The sequence below is a fragment of the Mercenaria mercenaria genome, chromosome 11 (genome assembly GCF_021730395.1).
Source record: "Mercenaria mercenaria strain notata chromosome 11, MADL_Memer_1, whole genome shotgun sequence".
NCBI classification, from domain to species: Eukaryota; Metazoa; Mollusca; class Bivalvia; order Venerida; family Veneridae; genus Mercenaria; species Mercenaria mercenaria.
In genome coordinates this window covers 54,452,138-54,476,279 of record NC_069371.1, presented here as the reverse complement: position 1 = coordinate 54,476,279, position 24,142 = coordinate 54,452,138, and the positions used below count along the sequence as shown (strand labels likewise).

Genomic DNA, 24,142 nt, shown 5'->3' with positions numbered 1-24,142 from the left:
CAGTTTAGACCTGTGACTGAGTGTGGTTAGTGTATAACCTTTAATTTTTGTACAATCAATTTCTTGTACTTGTTTGTATTTCTAATGATGGAACAGTGTGTTATTTAGGTAATGTTTACAAATCTGTATGATTCAATACAATTTATGTTGGATACTAATCAATTTTAACAACACAAATTTGAACAGTAGTATACCATAATTATAATGTTATAATTTTATTGTTTTTGTTTCCAGAACATTCAGGATCTTGTAAGACCACACATCGAATCTTTCAATTGTATTATACATGAAGGTCTAGGCAAAATCATTGAGGTAAAATTTTCCTAATACTTTTACTGAAAGAAAATTAAATTTCTAGTTATTTGAAATCTATCATTTATATGTTTTTGAAAAACTATAAAAATGAATGGATAAGAGTTCAAACTGGTGTTCTATTCTCTTTAGACAAACAAAATAAATCCTTTTGCAGAAGAATATCTTCATAGTTACAATGAGGTTATACAACAGACACTATATGGCAGATGTAGAGGTGGTCAGGTGTTGATGGTAGATTTCTGAAATCATCAAATGCCACAATTACCTGACACACTATCTGGTACATTAGATAACTTCTCTATATGGCATGTTAGATAACTTCTCTATATGGCACGCTAGATAACTTCTCTATAATTGTGGTACATTAGATAACTTCTCTATATGGTACATTAGATAACTTCTCTATAATTATGGTACATTAGATAACTTCTCTATATGGTACATTAGATAACTTCTCTATATGGTACATGTACATGAGATAACTTCTCTATATGGTACATGTACATGAGATAATTTCTCTATAATTATGGTACATTAGACAACTTCTCTATATGGTACATTAGATAACTTCTCTATAATTATGGTACATTAGATAACTTCTCTATATGGTACATTAGATAACTTCAGCATAAATAATGTGTAGATGATGTAGTCAGACTGTGTAACACATATAATGGAGTAATAAACTAAACAAAAAGCTGTAGCTGATGTGAGAAAATATTGTCTTACCTGTATTTAGAAAACTCTCTTATATGTGAGAATACAGGCCTCTCAGACTTTAATACCTGCTCAAATACAGACCTCTCAGACTTTCATATCTGCTCACATACAGGCCTCTCAGACATTCGTACCTGCTTAAAACATTTTCATCTCTTAATTTGAATCTTTGCCATGTGTATAGACACTCTGGAACACCATTCTGGAACCACTCTGGAATACCACTCTGGACTATCTGTGTTATTATGTCTCCCACCACACAGTGGTGTGGGAGACATATTGATTTACTCCAGTCTGTGTGTGTGTGTGTCTGTCTGTCACAAAGCTTGGCCGCACTCTAAGTCGAGCATTTCTCATCCGATCTTCACCAAACTTTTACAAAATGTGTTTGACCATGAGACCTCGGCCAGATTCGATAACTAGCCAAATCGGTCCAGGCGTCTTGGAGTTATGGCCCTCGAATTACCAAAAATCGGCCTTTTTACTCTTGTCCGCACCCTAAGTCGAACATTTCTCATCCGATCTTCACCAAACTTGAACAAGATGTGTTTGACCATGAGAACTCGGCCAAGTTCGATAACTAGCCAAATCGGTGCAGACATTTTGGAGTTACAGCCCTTGAATTACAGAAAAATCTACCTTTTTACTCTTGTCCGCTCTCTAAGTCGAACATTTCTCATCCGATCTTCATCAAACTTGAACAAAATGTGTTTGGCCATAAGACCTTATCCAAGTTAGATAACTAGCCAAATCCACCCAGGCTTTTTTAATAAATTATGGCCCATGAGTTACTGATTGGATCCACACGTCCAGACCATCTAATAGGATCCACTCATCTAAGCCATCTGGAGACTCTAGACATTTTTCATAGGGGCAGTTGTGGGAGACATGCGCTTTTCTCAAAAGCATCTCTAGTTTTTCACTGAATTTCAAACAATAATTAAATTGTTTATTCTATTGTTCCAATTGGACACCAGTATTAATAACACTTGATTAGCTAGATAAAAAGCATAGTTTGCAAATAAAGTTATTGAACTTCTTAACAAGAGAATTGCTTTGATTTAAAATAGAGATGTTAAAATATTTTTGTTTTATCAAGTGTAAATAAGATCTTGTCCATAGTTTAACATTGTAATGTATATATTATTTTTTCATTTACTTTTCTTACAGAATTCGTTACCTGTGGAATTTTCCTTGCCAAACGGTGACAGAGTGTCACTAACTTTACAGGTACAGCCTTTCACATGTCACTATATAGCTATAGCAAATTAGCTAAAATGAATGGTTGATAAATGCTCAAAAAATAGTTATCTGGTTTTTGTTTTGAAACATAAGAAAATTGCGTACTGCGTAAGTCGGAAATGTCCAGAGTAAGATCACAAGTAAGTCTGGAAATGGGCATAAACATTCATAAAATACAACCAAGATTCAGTAAAATCACTTGTATAACATTGAACAGTGTTCTGGGTTAAGGTAAAACACCACCATCAGTGTTTTCTATTTAAGTAATTTTGATTTGTGTGGCTGGTACAGAAAGTCTTTTACTAGAATGAGTTACTTTAACATTCAAGAAATCCTGAAAAAACACGCAACATTATGAGAGGGTTGTTATTGATTGTCAATATCTTAAACATATTAGAGATAACTTGAAACTGTCAAGGACTGTTCCTTGTGACTGCAGGCACTGCATAGAAACATCCCTCCTGTATTTAGGCTTTGATATATATTTACAGAATACAAGGTCAGTTTTGTAAAGGTGTCTAAAATATATTTAATTGATTTCTAATGCTTATGAGCATACACTATTGTACAGTTGAAGATAGAGTACGAAAGTAGATTGTATTTTGTAGGATATCATTATTGGAAGTCCCAAAGTGCATGAGAAGGCAGTATGCAGAACTACAAAAGTATACCCAGCTGAGGTAACACATGTATTATTTTGTTGACAATGTAATAAAACAATTTTAGCTTTTATTTATTTCTGTATGAATGTTTTAACAATTTGGATTGCCAGAGCACACCCTTTCCTTTTGTTATCTGCAGCTATGGAAAACATTAGCAGAGTTTATTTTCTTTGATGTTTTAAAACTCTCTAGGTGTAGATACTGTAGGTAGGAAAATCTATGCAGGGGTGTAGAATTCCACTCGCCCGCTCGCATTGGCGAGTGAAAGTCTGAGTAGGACGAGTGGACCGGACATTTGCCCCCCAGGACATTTGCCCCCCAATGAAAAAGTGGACTGCTGGACATTTGCCCCCCAGTTGAAATGATAGATAGGACATTTGCCCCCCAGTGCTTATTTTTGAAACGGACATTTGCCCCCCAATATTTTTGTCCCCCAGTGACTTTTTAGGAACTTCGTACAAGACATTCATCATATTCTAGGGTACAATATCTTTGTTTTATACAATTTTGTAGTAGAAAATAGCCAAATTAACAAGTTTGAGTGTTAAAAACATTGCACTAATTAAGAAATTATAACGCTGTTATGAGCACTTTTATTACTCAATAATATGCTATTATTTACCTTAACACCTAAAAGTAATTAACATATTTATCAAATTATTATTAATAAAACAGTTTTTTTTTACTGAAAATTGCCTTTTTGAGTAATTTTGATAATAAAACAACAAAAAATTCAGTTATATATACTGGCATATTGGACAAAAATATTGGGGGGCAAATGTCCATTCCAAAAATAAGCCATGGGGGGCAAATGTCCTATCTGCCATTTCAACTGGGGGGCAAATGTCCAGCAGTTCATTTTTTCATTGGGGGGCCAAATGTCCTGGGGGGCAAATGTCCTACAATCCCTCGCCGTATACTCGACCGATCGGGCGAGTGTTTTTTTACGTCCTTACTTTACCAAAATTCAGAAATTACAACTCCAAAACGTCAATAAACTTTGAGATGGTTCAGTCGCTACCTGGATTGACTGGAATTTACCCGCGAATCGTAAAGATATCAAAACGTCATGCCGGTAATTTTCCATTCCACAAGCACGTGCGACCTATCGTAATACCTAATTTACATCGACACGTACACAAAACCGTGCGTAGTGCATTCATTTTTTAACATTTTCGCTTCAAGTTTTCAACACCTCTTGAGAAATCAGGGGTGGTATAGTACGTCATCAACAGGTGCGCGCAACACTTCCCGATGCGGCTTTTTTGTGTCAAAACACCTCGATTCGGTGAGTAAACTTGCGATTATTTCATTGATAACTAATAGATTCGGAAATGACATATAGTCGAAAGTACCCGCACATGCGTCTAGTTTATAATTTACGTTTGTATTTTTCAAGAAAGCTTTCCGTGTAAGAAAACATTCGTGCTCAATGCACTTCATGGAAACACTTCCCTATTCACCACACCATATTATGTCGCATAACAAGAGTTTACATGCATTTCTGATAAATCCAAGCATTGACGGATGTTCTTTTATGGTAAACAGATGTCAGTGATACCTTGATTAGTCATTGGAATCTAAACTTTCCGAAAAATCAGTAAACTAAAATTTCGCCTTCCCGGTTCACCAACTGAATTGATGTCCTTCCCGGCTCACCAATTTCCAGCATGACTAACATCGGGCTGGTGCTCATGTAAATGTGATCACGCTTGCCTGGAAGTTCTATTAATTCGAATAACTAATTGTTAACTAGATGGTCCGTAAACTTCATTTAAGCATTTGAAGATAATATTGAAAGAACGAGGCATATCTTGAACATATGTTGTATACATGTACTATAAACGTGCATATGTATGATATAATTATGTTCTATCTTGTCCTTATATTTGTTATTTTAGGTACATGAAAGATGAAAAAGGAAACAAAACTTCTAGTCTGCATCAATGGAATTCTCAATATATGTTTAAAAGGATTGCTGAGTGATCGGCATGCAAGACATAATTGACGTATTATATTTTCCAAAAGCTGTACGACATAATATTTGAGAAGTGGAGAACATCCTCTAACGGAATTACCCCAGACAAGGATTTCAACGCTCAACTAGTTCTCCGTACCAAACTTTGTCGGTTGCTGTTTGAAGGTGTGGATATAAATAACTGATTTAATTTCAATAATGTTAAGTAGATAAACCTTAATAAGGGGTATAGTTAAATAGGCACTTCGACACATGATAATATAAATAGAAAGTATTTTGGAAACCATTAGTTAACTTGTTAATCTAATTATTTTTTCATGATAACTATATATGGCGTGTCACCGAAAATAGTCGAGTATGATGGCTTTGATTCCGAACTTGAGTTCAAGGCAATACTCAATGAGACAAATAAGATTATGCATTGATAATATGCTAAGTAAAGCAAAATTATATAGTTAAATTATTATCATGTGCTGTTTTTTAAAGGAGCAACCTTTTAATATATTTTTAAAGGTATAAAGTTGCACCTATGCAGTTTAGTTTTTAATGATATGCTACTATTTTATTTTGTTTAACGTTTCAGGGCCACGTGATCATCACAACTGCTCGAGAAAAATGAGAAATTACTGTATCGCGCCAACGAAATGTTCTTATTAAGGAGTTTTAGATGTGCGCAGGGAAAGAACAAGAGTGACTGCAACCGAATTATAATTACCACGTAGTACAATGGGACATCGATTGCATCTACACTAGAAAGCGTTTCAGGATTTAATATTTGTCTGGTGTTCAGATTTTGCTTACAAATCTTAGTGCACCCAGTTACATGTTAAAACTCGAAGTGAGCATGAACACTGGTAGAACAACTTTACTTGCAGTGTAAACTATTTTGCTTTTCTTAAACTGTTTAGTTGTTGAAAATGTTGTTGTATAAAAGATTATTTAAAATAGGAAATTTTACTGATTTTTTATTTAAACCCTTACACAGTGGAAGCCGTTGTGACATAAACATACGCACATACACTTTCAAGACATAGCAACATCTTCCTTTTTATCAGCTAATGTTATATATTTACACAAATCAACAAAAGTAGATTTGTTACTTGATTGTAGCAATTCTAAATTTTATACACACTTATAAATACGAGTATAATGATAACGTTTCATTAACTTTGGACGTAATAACTCAACATTTAAAAAAATGAAATTCACCTTAAAGTTTCATTAAGATCGCATATCTGACAAATTCTTTCCACATTGTATGCTTTAATCTTCTTCGATCAAGAAGTAGTGTACATCTCTATGTCACATATTCTCAACAATTGGAAATATTCAGACACGACAGAAAGACATGAAGTGGAGATGCACTGCCTAAACTTCAAAATCAACAAAAAGCAGAATATAATAACTCTTGAAACCATTAAACTGGAAAATGTTGAGGTTTTGCGCAACTACACCAATTATAACTCAGAAATTTCATTAAAAACACACAAAAATTGATAAAGTGGCAATGTAGTATAATCTGTGAACGTTTATTGACCAAAACATAGAGATAACAAAAATATTTACATTGTTGTGTTTTACCCGTTATGAGCATTTGTGTCAACTACATTTCATACAAAGTTTAATACTGTTGTTGCCTTTCATCAAAATCTGTCAAATGTTATTAAGAAGAAAGGAGAGGCACTGACAAGACTCTGTGACTTCAACACAGACAGACAAAACAAAACATGTTTCAATAAAAAAAATCACAATTGTTTGAAGTCACGCAAAATCACATTAAATTCCGTCTACAAAAGCTGTCCGTGGCTAAATATTGTACAGTAGTGGTCACACGTAACAGTGAGCTGCACATATTGCCAGTGAGTGAACCTCAAACAACGACTACTTTTGTGGTCTTCATTTCTGACTTTTTCACAAACATCCACAACAAGCGGGTATTGTTCTTTCTACAATTCTGATTTTTTGGCCGTGTCATTTTATTCCCGAGAAATGCATGAATTTCTATATGCAGTTTATGTTCATCTGTCTACGGATATCATACTACTGAACCCCAAGTGTTTAAATGCTTCATAATTTAATTCTGATAAACAGAATATCTCAGGTGTTTCTGTTGTGATCTGAAAAAGAAAGAGCAAATCTGTCATAATATAGCCCTTGAAAGTAAATTAAACACTGTTTTTACTGACATAAACGTTCATTGCTAAATACTAGGTTTGCTGGTATGGCAACCGAAGTACCATGCGTCAAAATAAATTGAAAGGCTACATATAATTAATTAAGTCAAACACGATGCCACATGGGCGGTGAGCCGGGAAGTGCATCATTTTACCTGGTGAACCGGGAAGGCGAAATTTTATATTACTGATTTCTTTGAAACTATAGATTCCAATAATTAATTAAGGTATCACTGACCTCTGTTTGCCATAAAAGAACACCCGTCAATGCATTTAGTCATTAGAAATGCATGAAAACTCTTTTTATGCGATATAATATGGTGTGGTGAATGGGGAAGTGTTTCCATGAAGTGCATTGTGCTCGAATGTTCTCTTAAACGTAAGACTTTCTTGAAAAATGCAAACGTAAGTGATAAACTAGAGACACATGCGGGTACTTTAGACTATATGTCATTTCCAAGTCTGTTCGTTACTAATGAAATAATCGCAAGTTTACTCACCGAATCGAGGTGTTTTGACATAAAAAAGCCGCATCGGGAAGTGTTGCGCGCACCTGTTGATGACGTACTATACCACCCCTGGGTTACGTGACCTCGTGAACGTAAATAGAAATGCGATTTTAAAATAAAGCAATGTGATGTCATTGCGGTTTTTAATAAGTTTTAAATGAATCTTTGTACATGTATTTTTTGACCAACAATTTAAAAGTTTTTTTTGTCAAACAATAATGTAAATTCCTTGAGGGCAAATAGGTCACATAGGTAGGATATCCACTAAAGTAACTATCGTTTGAGACATTTACCTTTTATACGGGATATAGCACATTCGCTTTTGATAAATTAAAGAAGAAACTTTTTATTGATTTCTATTTCTCAGCAATTTTAAGAACCGATGCGGTACGATCAGACAGTGATGTGTCACATGGCGCGAAAACATGACGTAATGCCATGACAATCTCGAGCAAATATACCGCTTTGATCTCCGCTTCAGATGTCAAGATACTGACACACTTCTTTCAGCTCTTTGAGGGGGTGTAAATTGATCATGAAAACAAGGTCAATTACTTAGTTTATCAACTGAATAATTACCGATAATCATTAACGTTTTTTCCTCTCTTTCAACACGGGTGGATGGACGATGATTATTTAGACACTTTTCAAAATAAATATTTTTCGGGAAATAATACTATTGTACATAATACTCCTTTCATAAAAGTGACAGTATTAAAAGTGTCAATTATTAGGGCGAGTGGCTGTTCACTAAGGGCGAGTAGATATTACTGGCTACTAGTCCTGCAGGACGAGTGGTGTGAAAAATAATTTTACACCCCTGCTATGTTACATTTACATAAAAATGTTTTCAGTTATACTCAAACTATTTTAACAGTTTCGTGTAAAAACATCAAAAATTGGGATTGTAATCTTCAAGTTTCATTTTAAGGGATCCATCCATCACAAAAAATTTTAGTCATAAAGTTCCTAAAAAGTAAAAGGAATTAGATTATTCATTGAGAGCTCTATTAAAAGAAATTTAAAAGTTAAATGTCCGTACAATATGCATAGCGCATGAACTTGGTCCATAGGTCAAAGGTCAAGGTCAGAAATTCAAATCCGTCTTTTGTATTTTGTGTCAGGAGCACAACTTCAAAACTATCAGGAGTGCAACAATCAACATGACTGGTCCGCCTTCCCACCTCCCACCACAAACATTAACCCCCTCCTCCACCCCTCAGTTTCTTGTGCCTTAGTATTTTATCACCTCTGCTGCATAAAACCTCCTATCCCAATCACAAACTGCCACATTACATCCCCATCCCCTACACACCCTCCAAAAAATTCTTAAATTTTACTTCCTCCTCCTCTGATGTAGGACTTTGTGTGTACGTTGCCCTACTTTATGGAGCTCGTTTGTATTATGAGGCACATGTTTATTAACAGTTTGATTGTAGCTTTGGTCTGATCCTGTCTATGACACATTTCAGTGTAGATCACGAGGTGCAAGTTACAAAGGCCCCCTACAAGTGCAGATTGGTTTCAGAGTTAATGGACAAGCAGGGCCTCCCATACCCAAAGTTCTTGGTCAGATTCCTATCATGGTCAAGGTAAGTGTTTTAAAGTTGTACCTTTTTAGCTCACCTGTGCACAGACTGTTTATGGGGAGTTCTAGGGATAGTTGGATGTCTGTTGTTGTCTGTCTGTCTCCGGGTAGTTGGTTTCAACCAGACTACAGGAATGTTATTTGGGTCATCTCCTTCCATGTTTCTGCAACTTCATGTCTATCATTCATGCAGAATTTGGAATTTGATAGGAACATTCCAGTAAGTTTGGTGCTTTCCATTTTCATGCAAATTAAGGTCATCAATGCAGACTTGGTTGCCATGAAAACCAAATGGAAAGATTTAAACCTTCATATGTCTGAAACTGCAGGCCCAATTGCAGAATAATTTCACAGAAATGTTCCCAGTGTGTCCCTCAACCAAATTACCAAGTCAGGCGATTTGTTAAAAAATAGTACTGCCATTAGGCAGGGCTATTTCTCCCTGTAGGGCTTTATGGAAAACTTCAGAAATCATTTCCTCTGAAAGAGCTTACCTGATTGCAGCAGTGATAAACTTTAAAAATCTTTTGCTTAGAAACTGTTTGCCCCATTTTGAAATATCCCTACACAAATGTTTCTGTGGTGACTATCTTTAGAGGGTATTTGAATTGTTCTAGTTTGTCAAAAATATGACTGCCAAGCCTAATAATAGATATCTATAAATGACATTTTCTTTAACCTCAGATGCAATTTTGAAGTAATTGTACAGACATGCCTCTTTGCGGACCTTCCTCAAAAAATGTTTCAAAGTTATATTATTCTAATTATGTCTCCCCCCAGGAGACATGTTGATTTTGCCCTGTCCGTCCATCCATCCTTCGTCCGTCCGTCCTTTCGTCCGTCTGTCCGTACGTCACACTTCATTTCCGAGCAATAACTGGAGAACCATTTGACCTAGAACCTTCAAACTTCATAGGGTTGTAGGGCTGCTGGAGTAGACGACCCCTATTGTTTTTGGGGTCCCTCCGTCAAAGGTCAAGGTCATAGGGGCCTGAACATTGAAAACCATTTCCGATCAGTAACTAGAGAACCACTTGACCCAGAATGTTGAAACTTCATACAATGATTGGTCATGAAGACTAGATGACCCCTATTGATTTTGGGGTCACTCCATCAAAGGTCAAGGTCACAGGGGCCTGAACATTGAAAACCATTTCCGATCAATAACTAGAGAACCACTTGACCCAGAATGTTGAAACTTCATAGGATGATTGGTCATGAAGAGTAGATGACCCCTATTGATTTTGGGGTCACTGCATCAAAGGTCAAGGTCACAGGGGCCTGAACATTGAAAACCATTTCCGATCAATAACTAGAGAACCACTTGACCCAGAATGTTGAAACTTCATAGAAAGAATAGATGACCCCTATTGATTTTGGGGTCACTCCATCAAAGGTCAAGGTCACAGGGGCCTGAACATGGAAAACCATTTCCGATCAATAACTTGAGAACCACTTGACACAGGATGATTGTACATGCAAAGTAGATGACCCCTATTGATTTTGGGGTCACTCCATTAAAGGTCAAGGTCACAGGGGCCTAAACATTGAAAACCATTTCCGGTTAGTAACTTGAGAACCACTTGACCCAGAATGTTGAAACTTAATAGGATGATTGGTCATGCAGAGTAGATGACCCCTAATGATTTTGGGATCACTCTGTGAAAGGTCAAGGTCAACATTGAAGACCTTTTCCGGTCAGTAACTTGAGAACCACTTGACCCAGAATGATGAAACTTCATAGGATGATTGGTCATGCAGAGTAGATGACCCCTAACGATTTTAGGGTCACTCTGTTAAAGGTCAAGGCCACAGGGGCCTGAACATGGAAAACTATTTCTGATCAATAACTAGAGAACCACTTGACCCAGAATGTTGAAACTTCATAGGATGATTGGTCATGAAGAGTAGATGACCCCTATTGATTTTGGGGTCACTCCGTCAAAGGTCAAGGTCACAGGGGCCTGAACATTGAAAACCATTTCCGGTCAGTAACTTGAGAACCACTTGACCCAGAATGATGAAACTTCATAGGATGATTGGTCATGCAGAGTAGATGACCCCTAACGATTTTAGGGTCACTCTGTTAAAGGTCAAGGCCACAGGGGCCTGAACATGGAAAACCATTTCCAATCAATAACTTGAGAACCTCTCGACCCAGAATGTTGAAACTTCATAGGATGATTGTTCATGCAGAGTAAATGACCCCTATTGTTTTTGGGGTCACTCCGTTAAAGGTCAAGGTCACAGGGGCCTGAACATTGATAACCAGTTCAGATCAGTAACTTGAGAACCACTTGACCCAGAATGTTGAAACTTCATAGGGTGATTGAACATGCATAGTAGATGACCCCTATTGATTTTGGGGTCAGTCAGAGTCTATTAAAGGTCAAGGTCACAGTGGCCTGTTCATGTAAAATCATTTTTTGGAAATAACTTGAGAACCACTTGACCTACAATGTTGAAACTTAATAGGATGATTGGACATGCAGAGTAGATGACCCCTATTTATTTTGAGGTCACTTGATCAAAGGTCAAGGTCACAGGAGCCTGAACAGTGATTTGAGAATCACTAGGCCAAGAGTGTTGAAATTTAGCGGGATAACTGGACATGCCAAGTAGATGATCCCTATTGCAGCCAACCATCAGTGTCTCTTTGACTTTCGCTCCTCACCCCTATTGACTTCTTGCCTATAGGACTTTGCACTGGGGGAGACATGCGCATTTTTACAAAAGCATTTTCTAGTTCAATTTAAATTTATCTTTGTTTGGTATTGACAATTGAATCCAGATACTTCATTTTTAGTACTTTCAAGCATTTCAGTGATACCAGATCCATTCATAACCAGTTAGTATTACATGTCTTCATACCAAAAAGAGACTTGAGATGTTTAGTTACATATATAGGAAAGATAACTTACGGAAAAAAAACAGTCTGTAAAAATGCTGTATCATGAAAGTTATTGTTGAGTGATATAATAATTTACTTTTTGAATAACACTAGAACTGGGAAATGCACAATGAAAGTGGTCTGTGTCCTTTCAATAAAAGGAGATTGTCTCTATTTAGCTATCCTGAACTAAAGGTTCAGCGCAAGCTATTGTGATGGGGCTGTGTCCATCATCTGTTGTCCATCGTCTGGAATTAGGTTTTCAGCTTTAAAAGCCTTCAACTCATGAACCACGTGGATCATCACCAAATTTGGTATGTAGTATCCCTGTAAGGGTTTTCCCAAAAATAGAAAATATTTTATACTTAACACAGTTGTTTCCATTCATGATTCAGTGTGTCATACATTTCAAGGTCAGAAAGTCAGCATCAGGTGAGTGACTTTGGACCACTGTAATCCTCCTGTTTTCCTATATCATGTGAACAATGGTTTGTTTTATAGTGGGAAAAAAGTCAGAAACCACTAGCATTAGATTTCAAAATAATTTCGCAGATATTTTTTCCTTGTGTTGCCAACTATTCTAGTTAGCTAAGAAACTCAGTTGAGCAATCATGGTACTCTTGTTACACCTCAAATATTATCACTGCTACCATTTGATGCACTAGAATTTTCTTTTATTTTTAGCTCCACTATTCGAAGAATAAGTAGAGCTATCCTACTCACCATGGCGTTGGCATCGGCGTCACACCTTGGTTAAGTTTTTCGTACCAGTCCATATTTTGACAAAGTCTTTTGAGATAAAGCTTTGAAACTTTCAACACTTGTTTTTTCATCACCATGTCCAGTTATAGGCAAGAGTACATAACTCCATCAAGGATTTTGGCTGAATTATGGCCCCTTTTGACTTAGAAATCTTGGTTAAGTTTTTCGTACCTGTTCATATTTTGTGTAAAGTGTTTGACATATGGCTTTGAAACTTTTATCACTTGTTCAGTATTATAGTCTCTATCTGTAGGCAAGAGTACATAACTCTGTCATCTATTTTTGCTGAATTATGGCCCTTTTTGGACTTCGAAATTGGTTTTGTTTTCGTACAAGTCCACGTTTTGTCCAAATTATTTGACATATGGCTTTTAAACTTTGAACACATGTTTATCATCATGATTTCCATCTGTAGGCAAGAGTACATAATTCTGACAACTATTTTGGCTGAATTATGGCCGTTTTTGGACTTGGAAATCAGTTAAATTTTTCATACCATTCCATATTTTGTTTAAACTGTTTGACTTTGAAACTTTGAACACTTCATTATCATCATGGTCACACACTGCCATTTAATGCAAGACTTATCGAAATGGTTTGCCTAATTTATTTTTTTTCTTTTGTCATAAAATCTGTGGTAATATTTTGACCCCATTCTTCAATCAATTCTTCGAATAGTTGAGCGCGCTGTCATCCGACAGCTCTTGTTCAATTACTAAATGTTTAAGCATATTTAGAATTTCATCGTTAGTTGAAGATAGATATATACATGTAGTTGCTACCAGTAATCTGTTCCATATAAGGTAATTACGATATGTTTGTTGCAGAGTGAAATATGTAATCTATCGAGACTGACACCACAACAACTAGTAAAACATGGTGAAGAGGCAGAGGTATGCATTACTGATTTTATTCCAGCCTAGCAGGCAGTGATTATTTCAGTCTGAGAGTAGGGCTGTTTGGGAGGAGATTTTGATGTTGCTCTACTAGAAAATAGGAATTATTTTACAAAATATATAAACACTGTATGGTATGGTTATAAATTTTCACACATTAAATATATTCGCAACAGATATCCTGGTGCCTGATTATCAAAGGTAAAAACAATTCTGTGATATTTTGAAGTACTGGGTAAAAGTAAACTGGTACTTCATAACGTTCAGCAAAAGGAAAAACTTTCATCTAAATACATCATTTATTTGCTGTCATTACATTAATGAACTAATACTATGCTATTTCTTAGTAGTTTAACTTTTCAGTTTCGTGCTTTCCAAACAAGTTGCGAAAATATGTGACAAATGAAATGTCAGAAATTTTCGGCATATATTTCATACCCAGGGTTCCAAATAACTGTTGTGAATGCTTCTGTAAAGCTTTTATTGATGTAAACTTACACTCTGATGACAGTGTGGCCAACCCTTACCGAAACAATTATACAGTGTTTTGTGCCACTGCTAGATGGAAATTTTTTATTGAAATAGGGAAAAAATATATCCTTTTTCTGAGAGTGGATTGGAGCAGAAGTTAACCCAAAATAAGCAAAAAAAACACCCCAAAACAGCACTGTAGATCTAGATACAGAAAAGAAAATGAGTGAATTAAGCTGTCTTTTTATGGAAGTTGTCAGAATTTATAAGAGATGTTTGCTGAATTGTGTATAGGAGACATATTATTATTATCCCAGACATGTTATTAATATATACACTCAAATTCCTAAGTGGAACATTATGACTTACAATGAGAGCACCATGACTCGGGGGTAAGTTCTATACTGCCATTTTCTATACAATGCTTTATGTTACATATACACTAATTAAAGATGGTTTGAAACAAGAAAAATCCCGGTTATTGAAAAAATTGATCAAACAGTAATATGCTTAACAAACATCAGATATTTTAAAAGAGATGTTTACCAACTTCTGAGTCAGTAAAGTACCTGTAAAATCCTATGTTGAATACTCTCTGGTTTAGATGACTAACTTGCCTTTCACTACTGGTGAGTTCCACAAAGAGTGTAGGATTCTTTCATGTGACTGAATAAGCCCTCCATTTTAGTTGAAGATTTTAAGTTCTACCTTAAGCTTGCCTTTTTATACGCCCGAAGGGACGTATTATGTTACACCCCCAGTGTCCATCTGTCTGTCCTTCAGCAAGTTCGATTCAAACACGATTGTGTTTTGTGTACGCTCTGTAACTCTTGAACCCCTTGAAGGATTTCAAAGAAACTTGACACAAATGTTCAACACATCATGACAATGTGCAGAGCACATGCTCTGGATGGCTTACTACAAGGTCAAGGTCACACTAAGGGGTCAAAGGTCATACCTTCTGGAAATATGGTGCTCCCATTGCAGTGCTCTTGTGCTTAAATATTGACCTGCAAGTCTTTGTGGTCTTTCTCAAAATTGTACTGTCCGAGTATGATGTAAAATATTCTGATAAATAAAAAAATTCTGTAGTTGGTTGTAAAGCTTCATTTAAGCAGATTACACAAATAACATTTAGATTTACTGTTTTCTTAAATTAAAAAAGGACAAGTTTTCTAACATAAAATATTAAAGTAAGATTTACCTATCACTATATTTCAGGAAATGGGTGGATACTTTATTGTAAATGGGATAGAACGTCTGGTTAGAATGATAATTTTACCAAGAAGAAATTATGTGAGTATTATCTAAATGTTTTCTTAGTTTGAAGCAGCTAGTCTTTCTTGCAACAATGATTTGTAGGGTAAACTTGACTGCCTCATTTCTTTCTGGCAACAATGATTTGTAGGTTAAACTTGGCTGCCACTTGTCTTTCTTGCAACAGTGATTTGTAGGTTAAACTTGACTGCCACTAGTCTTACTGGCAATGATTTGTAGGTTGAACTTGACTGCCACTTGTCTTTCTTGCAACAGTGATTTGTTGGTTAAACTTGACTGCCACTATTCTTGCTGGCAACAACGATTTGTAGGTTGAACTTGACTGCCATTTGTCTTTCTTGCAACAGTGATTTGTAGGGTAAACTTGACTGCCTCATTTCTTTCTGGCAACAATGATTTGTAGGTTGAACTTGACTGCCATTTGTCTTTCTTGCAACAGTGATTTGTAGGTTAAACTTGACTGCCTCATTTCTTTCTGGCAACAGTGATTTGTAGGTTAAACTTGGCTGCCACTTGTCTTTCTTGCAACAGTGATTTGTAGGTTAAACTTGACTGCCACTAGTCTTACTGGCATCGATTTGTAGGTTAAACTTGACTGCCACTAGTCTTGCTGGGAACAACGATTTGTAGGTTGAACTTGACTGCCATTTGTCTTTCTTGCAACAGTGATTTGTAGGTTAAACTTGACTGCCTCATTTCTTTCTGGCAACAATGATTTGTAGGTTAAACTTGGCTGCCACTTGTCTTTCTTGCAACAGTGATTTGTAGGTTAAACTTGACTGCCACTAGTCTTACTGGCAACGATTTGTAGGTTGAACTTGACTGCCACTTGTCTTTCTTGCAACAGTGATTTGTTGGTTAAACTTGATTGCCACTAGTTTTGCTGGCAACAACGATTTGTAGGTTGAACTTGACTGCCATTTGTCTTTCTTGCAACAGTGACAATGATTTTTAGGTCGAACTTGACTGCCACTTGTCTTACTGGCAACAACAATTTTTAGGTTGAACTTGACTGCCACTTGTCTTACTGGCAACAATGATTTGTAGGTTGAACTTGACTGCCACATGTCTTGCTGGCAACAATGATTTGTAGGTTGAACTTGACTGCCACTTGTCTTGCTGGCAACAATGATTTGTAGTTGAACTTGACTGCCAAAGGTCTTTCTGGCAACAATGATTTTTAGGTCGAACTTGACTGCCACTTGTCTTACTGGCAACAACGATTTTTAGGTTGAACTTGACTGCCACTTGTCTTACTGGCAAACATGATTTGTAGGTTGAACTTGACTGCCACTTGTCTTTCTGGCAACAATGATTTTTAGCTCGACTATTCGAAGAATAGGGGAGCTATCCTACTCGCCCCGGCGTTAGTGTTAGCGTTACACAAGTTAAAGTTTGCGTACCACCACAAATATTTTCAAAGTCCATTGAGATATTGCTTTCATATTTTGCATACTTGTTTACAATCATGACCCCAGTCTGTAAAAAGGAGGAGGCAACTCTATCAAGCATTTTGACTGAATTATGGCCCCTTTTCGACTTAGAATATGCTTATTGTAATGTTAAAGTTTGTGTACCACCCCAAATATTTTCAAAGTCCATTGAGAAATTTCTTTGATATTTTGCATACTTGTTTACCATCATGACCCCAGTCTGTAAAAAGGAGGAGGCAACTCTATCAAGCATTTTGACTGAATTATGGCCCCTTTTTGACTTAGAATATGCTTATTAATCCCCCGCTGTGGCGGAGGGATTATAGGAATGGTCTGCGTCCGTCCTTCCGTCCGTCCGTCCTTCCGTCTTTCCGTCCGTCCTTCCGTCTTTCCGTCCTTCCGTCCGTAACAAAATTGTGTCCGGTCCATATCTCCTAAACCCCTTGAAGGATTTTCTTGAAACTTGGGTCAAATGATCACCTCATCAAGACGATGTGCAGAATCCATGAGTCAGCCTTGTCGGTCCAAGGTCAAGGTCAAAACTCAAGGTCAAAGGTTTGAGCCTGCCATTTTGTGTCCACTCTATATCTCCTAAACCCCTTGAAGGAATTATATAAAACTTAGGTCAAATGATCACCTCATCAAGACGATGTGCAGAACCCATGAGTCAGCCATGCCGGCTCAAGGTCAAGGTCACAACTCAAGGTCAAAGGTTTGAGCCTTCCATTTTGTGTCCACTCTGTATCTCCTTAACCCCTTGAAGGAATTTTATAAAACTTGGGTCAAATGATCACCTCATCAAGACGATGTGCAGAACCCATGAGTCAGCCATGCCGGCTCAAGGTCAAGGTCACAACTTAGGGTCAAAGGTTTGAACCTTCCATTTTGTGTCCGCTCTATATCTCCTAAACCCCTTGAAGGATTTTCATCAAACTTGGGTCAAACGATCACCTCATCAAGGCGATGTGCAGAACTTATGAGTCAGCCATGTTGGCTCAAGGTCAAGGTCACAACTGAAGGTCAAAGGTTTGAGCCTTCCATTTCGTGTCCGCTCTATATCTCCTAAATCCCTTAAAGGAATTTTATAAAACTTCGGTCAAATGATTACCTCATCAGAACGATGTGCAGAAATTATGAGTCAACCATGCCAGCTCAAGGTCAAGGTCACAACTAAGGGTCGAAGGTTTGAGCCTTCCATTTGGTGTCCACTCTGTATCTCCTTAACCCCTTGAAGGATTTTCATCAAACTTGGGTCAAATGATCACCTCATCAAGAACTCATGAGTCAGCCATGTCAACTCAAGGTCAAGGTCACAACTGAAGGTCAAAGGTTTCAGCTCTGTATCTCCTAAACCCCTTGAAGGATTTTCATGAAACTTTGGTCAAATGATCACCTCATCAAGACATTGTGCAGAATTCATGAGTCAGCCATGTCAGTTCAAGGTCAAGGTCACAGCTAAAATCAAAGGTTTTACCCTTTCACTATCCATAGCAGTGGCGGGGGATTTAGCTGTCTTTCAGACTGCCTTGTTGTAATGTTAAAGTTTGCGTACCACCCCAAATATTTTCAAAGTCCATTGAGATATTGCTTTCATATTTTGCATACTTGTTTACCGTCATGACCCCAGTCTGTAAAGAGGAGGAAGCAACTCTATCAAGCATTTTGACTGAATATGGCCCATTTTCGACTTAGAATATGCTTATTGTAATGTTAAAGTTTTACTCATAGCTATATTATACTATCAAGCACTGAGAATAGTCGAGTGCGCTGTCAACTGACAGCTCTTGTTAGGTTAAACTTGACTGCCACTTGTCTTACTGGCAACAATGATTTGTTGTTTGAACTTGACTGCCACTTGTCTTACTGGCGACAACGATTTTAACTTTGAACTTGACTGCCACTTGTCTTACTGGCAACAATGATTTGTTGTTTGAACTTGACTGCCACTTGTCTTACTGGTGACAACGATTTTAAGGTTGAACTTGACTGCCACTTGTCTTACTGGCGACAACAATTTTTAGGTTGAACTTGACTGCCACTTGTCTTTCTGGCCACAGTGATTTTGTGTCTGTCTGTTTGTGTGTCTGTCTGTCACAAAGCTTGTCCGCACTCTAAATTGAACATTTCTCACCCGATCTTCACCAAACTTGAACAAAATGTGTCTGACCATAAGACCTCGGCCAAGTTCGATAACTAGCCAAATCAGCTCAGGCACTTTGGAATTATGGCCCTTGAATTACCAAAAAATCCTCATTTCACATGCGCTTTCATACAGGCAAAATGTACCCTATACTACTTATTAGTAGTATAGGGTGCGCTTTGCCTGCATGAAAGCGCTTGCGAAATAAGTAGTATAGGGTACATTTTGGGTGCACGAAAGCGCATGTGCAAGATAATTAGGCAGTTGTGGGAGACATGCGCTTTTCTCAAAAGCATCTCTAGTTTTTTTCTGGCAACAATGATTTGTTGGCTGCCACTAGTCTTGCTGGCAACAATGATTCGTAGGTTGAACTTGACTGCCACTGGTCTTTCTGGCAACAACGATTTTTAGGTTGAACTTAACTGCCACTTGTCTTACTGGCAACAATGATTTGTAGGTTAACTTGACTGCAACTTGTCCTTTTGTCAGCAATGAACTGTAGGTTCAATTTAACTGCCACTTGTCTTCCTGGCAGCAATGAACTGTAGGTTGATCTTTTAGTTGCTGCTAGTCTTGCAGGCAGCAATGAACTGAAGGTTGGAGATGATTGGTGGGTGTATTGCTGGCAACAATGATCTGTTTGTCAATCTTTTACCTGCTGCTTGTCTTGCTGGCAACCATGAACTATATGTCGAACTTTTACCTGCTGCTTGTCTTGCTGGCAACAATGAACTGTATGTCGAACTTTTACCTGCTGCTTGTCTTGCTGGCAACCATGAACTATATGTCGAACTTATGTCGAACTTTTACCTGCTGCTTGTCTTGCTGGCAACAATGAACTGTATGTCGAACTTTTACCTGCTGCTTGTCTTGCTGGCAACCATGAACTGTATGTTGAACTTTTACCTGCTGCTTGTCTTGCTGGCAACAATGAACTGTATGTCGAACTTTTACCTGCTGCTTGTCTTGCTGGCAACCATGAACTGTATGTTGAACTTTTACCTGCTGCTTGTCTTGCTGGCAACAATGAACTGTATGTCGAACTTTTACCTGCTGCTTGTCTTGCTGGCAGCAATGATCTGTAGGTTGAACATTTGATGGTAGCTAGTCCTACTGTCAGCAATACACTGTAGGTTGAACTTTTTTATTGCAGCTTGTCTTGTTGGAAGATAATAAGAACCAACCATGACACAATATTTGTACAATTTCAGCCTATCTGTTTGACACGTGGAGGCTGGAGGAAGCGTGGTGCCATGTTTTCTGACTATGGTGTAATGTTGAGATGTGTAAGATCCGATCATACTGCAACAGTAAGTTAACAGGGTGTTTTGATTAATTTAGCATGACAAAGGATGTTATAGAAAGGTCTAGTGTGTATAAAGTATGTGTCTGTGTGGTGCATAATAGAGTTAAAATATTTCTTTTAGCTCACCTGAGTACAAAGTGCTCGGGGTAAGCTATTGTGATCACTCACTGTCTGTCAGTCTATCCAAACTTTTCTTCAAACAGCATCTCTTCTAAAACTGTGTGGTGGAAGTTAAGGAAACTTTGCCTGGATGTTTGTTGAATAGTCTTCTTCCAAAGTTGTTTAAATGATTTGGCTTGGTTGCACATAGGGGCCACCAAAGTTACAAAAAGAAAATTCTTCAAACAACATCTCCTCTTGAACCACTTGTCAGATTTTGAAGTATTTTCACACAATACTCTACCAAGATTTGTTCAGATTATTCTGATTCATTAAAAATCATGGCCACCAGGAGGCGTTTTCACTTTTCCCTATATGTAAATAGTGGTAACTTCAAAAATCTTCTTGTGGGAAACTGCACGCATGATTTTAGAATATTTTCACACAAATGGCCCTCTACTAAGATTATACAAATTTTTGTGATTCGTCTTAAAACATGGTGGCCAGGATGCATGGGGACTTTTCCATGTATACTTCAAAAATCATCCTGTTTGATATTGTCTTCTAGTACCTTATGTCATCATTCCTCAAGCCTCTTACCCAACCTCCCCCACATCCCCACAACACACACACACAGTATCCGCCCATATTTATTTAGTAAAACTTTTCAAATATTTGTGTCAGAAAACACTGGCACCTTTTCAGAATAATTTCATAGACATTGTCTTTGCATAACCATCTACCAAAAATGTTCAAACAAGCAGTGTAACTCAGGTGAGCAATTTAGGGCCATAATTGCCCTCTGGTGAAATATTGTAGTTCTTTTTCTTGTTTGCTGCAGTAAGATTGATGTGAGGTCATCGTTAGCATGTTTTATTGAAAATAAACATGATTTGTTATATAAGTATTTATAAATAGCAAAAAATATAAAACACCTGCTAATTTCAAATTCAGACAATGGAAAAACTTCAGTGAGTCTATCCTGAACTAAGATATTGTATTTGTATTAACTGGCTGTTGAAGTAAAAAACTGAAATGCCATGAAGGTTATGAAATTAAATTTGATTTTATTAAAATATTTACTAGTTTTGCATATGTGTTTCAGTGTGAATATAAACTTTACCTTTTTTTGACAAATATAATGAACTGAGCGCTACTGATGAACTTTTCAGTTTTCAGTTAATCTGAGGTATAAGACATAGAACATACCCAACACTTATAACAGTTTGGACCAGCAGTTTGGACCAGCATTACTGTTGATGTTTTATTATTGCAGAACATGGTGTTACACTACCTAAACAATGGAACAGCACAGCTATGTTTCTTCCACAACCAGGAACTCTTCTTTGCTCCTATTGTTATGATTCTTAAGGTCAGTTTAAACCTACTGTCATTATTCTCAACATCTTATTATAGCCTAGGGTAGAGTGATAGTGCTTACAGGCATAAGACTACTTACCTTTGACCTTTGCATGTACAAGCTTCATTGGGGATGTGGAATATTTTCATGTGAGGTAGTCGTCAAGCTGATATTTCATGTGGGGTAGTCGTCAAGCTAATATTTAATGTGGGGTAGTCATCAAGAAGATATTTCATGTGGGGTAGTCATCAAGCTGATATTTCATGTGGGGTAGTCATCAAGCTGATTTTTCATGTGAGGTAGTCACCAAGCTGATATTTCATGTGGGTTAGTCATCAAGCTGATATTTCATGTGAGGTAGTCATGGTAGTCACCAAGCTGATATTACATGTGATGTAGTCATCAAGCTGATATTTCATTTGAGGTTGTTATCAAGCTGATATTTCATGTGAGGTAGTCATCAAGCTGATACTTAATTTGAGGTAGTTGTCAAGCTGGTATTTCATGTGAGGTAGTCATTAAGCTGATATTTCATGTGGGGTAGTCATCAAGCTGATATTTCATGTGGGGCAGTTGTATGACCAGAGTTATTGCCTTTAAATGGTTATGAACTGCAGTGATACATTTTAATTGTTAGCCACATTGAGTTGATGTTTAGTGTGAATATTTGTGTATACTCATTGCAGCTTCTCAGCAAATGTTGCTAAAATCAGTCTTCAGTAATCATAGTTGCAGCCTCTGATTTGGTTAAGTGATCATTTTTGCTGATATCTTTATCATAGGATATGAGCTTCAGCAGATTTTATATGTTGATGATAATACTGATGTGAGGATGCATTTCAGCAAAGCAGAATAGACTCTTCACATTTACACCAGAGTTATTTCTGTGAATGTAGTTAAAAACTGCAATTTCTGTCCCTCCAGTGCCAGATATACACTGGGATTCCGTTACAACGCTGTCATCGGGGTCCAAGGTTCGAAACCCACGGATCTAGCGGGGTTAAATTTATAACGCGGGTTTATCGTATCAGCGGTATATCCAATACCCCACCCACCGGTAATGTATTAGACGTATTTTGGACGCTGTTTTATGTAAATAAGAAATAAGAATGGTATAAATGGGACATTAATTATCCCCCGACGAAAGTCGGAGGGATATAGTTTTGGCGTTGTCCGTCCGTCCGGAGCCATATCTAGGAAATGGTTGGGTATATTTATTTAAAACTTCATATACATGTTCACCACTATGAGTTCTTGCGGCCCGTCAAGTTTCAGTCAGATTGCCCAAGTAACACCAGAGTTCTGGCCCTTAGAAGTTTCTAGTGTTAACTATATAGGGTACTATAAATATAACAATTTCTGCATCATAACTTTTGATATATTTGACCTAGAACTATGAAACTTAAACAGAATTTAGATCACCATAATGTGGTTGTGTACACACAATTTCGTTTGGATTTATTTGTAAATTAAGAGTTATTGCCCTTTAATTGTATAAAAATCCACATATTTGTACATAACAAACTTACCATTTGGTAGAATTTCAATAAATTTCTTTCATTCTTTTCCATGAACATTTATTTTAAACATGTAAGGTTGTGTACCCACACCTGGTCACCCCCTTACCTTGATCACACCCATCCCCCTCCCCACCCCCCCAAAAAAAATTCCTTATTTTAGATTTTCTTCAAACAAACATCAGATACATGTTCACCACTATAAGGTTATGGGGCCCATCAAGTTTCAGACAGATTGCCCAAGTAACACCAGAGTTATGGCCCTTAGAAGTTTCTAGTGTTAACTGTATAGGGTACTATAGATATGGCAATTTCTGCATCATAACTTTTGATATATTTGACCTTGAACTATGAAACTTTAACAGGATTTAGAGCTCTATAATGTGGTTGTGCACACACAATTTCGTACGGATTTCTTTTGTAACTTCAGAGTTATTGCCCTTTAATTGTCTAAAAATCCACATATTTGTACATAACAAACTTACCATTTGGCAGAATTTCATTAAATTTCTTTCATTCTTTTCTTTGAACATTTATTATAAACATGTGAAGTTGCGCACCCACACCTGGTCACCCACTTGCCTTGGTCACACACCCTCCCTCCCCCCACCCCCACAAACAAACAAACAAAATTTTTTTTTTCATTTCTTATTTTAGATTTTTTTCAAACTTTCCATGATTATTTATTAACATGCAAGTTGTACCATTCCCCCACCTCACTCCTCCACCCAGTCATGACCACCACTGATCATGCATCCTCTGCCTCCCCCCCCCCCCCCCCCCCCTTCACCCTTTTACCCTTTTT

The 24,142-nt window shown here is 37.2% G+C and overlaps 1 protein-coding gene and 1 long non-coding RNA gene across 2 annotated transcripts in view; both read left to right on the top strand.

Annotated features, from left to right (window-relative positions):
• LOC123530999 (DNA-directed RNA polymerase I subunit RPA2-like) overlaps positions 1 to 24,142 on the top strand; it is an 83,794-nt gene that overhangs the window by 11,264 nt on the left and 48,388 nt on the right. Inside the window, exons 2-9 of the mRNA XM_053517476.1 lie at positions 235 to 312; positions 2,203 to 2,262; positions 2,883 to 2,954; positions 9,070 to 9,189; positions 13,665 to 13,730; positions 15,426 to 15,500; positions 20,267 to 20,365; positions 21,737 to 21,832. Coding sequence (XP_053373451.1) covers positions 235 to 312; positions 2,203 to 2,262; positions 2,883 to 2,954; positions 9,070 to 9,189; positions 13,665 to 13,730; positions 15,426 to 15,500; positions 20,267 to 20,365; positions 21,737 to 21,832 — 666 coding nt within the window. The remainder of the gene's footprint in view (positions 1 to 234; positions 313 to 2,202; positions 2,263 to 2,882; positions 2,955 to 9,069; positions 9,190 to 13,664; positions 13,731 to 15,425; positions 15,501 to 20,266; positions 20,366 to 21,736; positions 21,833 to 24,142) is intronic.
• LOC128546589 (uncharacterized) lies at positions 4,210 to 5,912 on the top strand. The gene is made up of 3 exons (XR_008366049.1): positions 4,210 to 4,224; positions 4,838 to 5,079; positions 5,498 to 5,912. It is a non-coding gene; the product is annotated as an uncharacterized LOC128546589 (long non-coding RNA).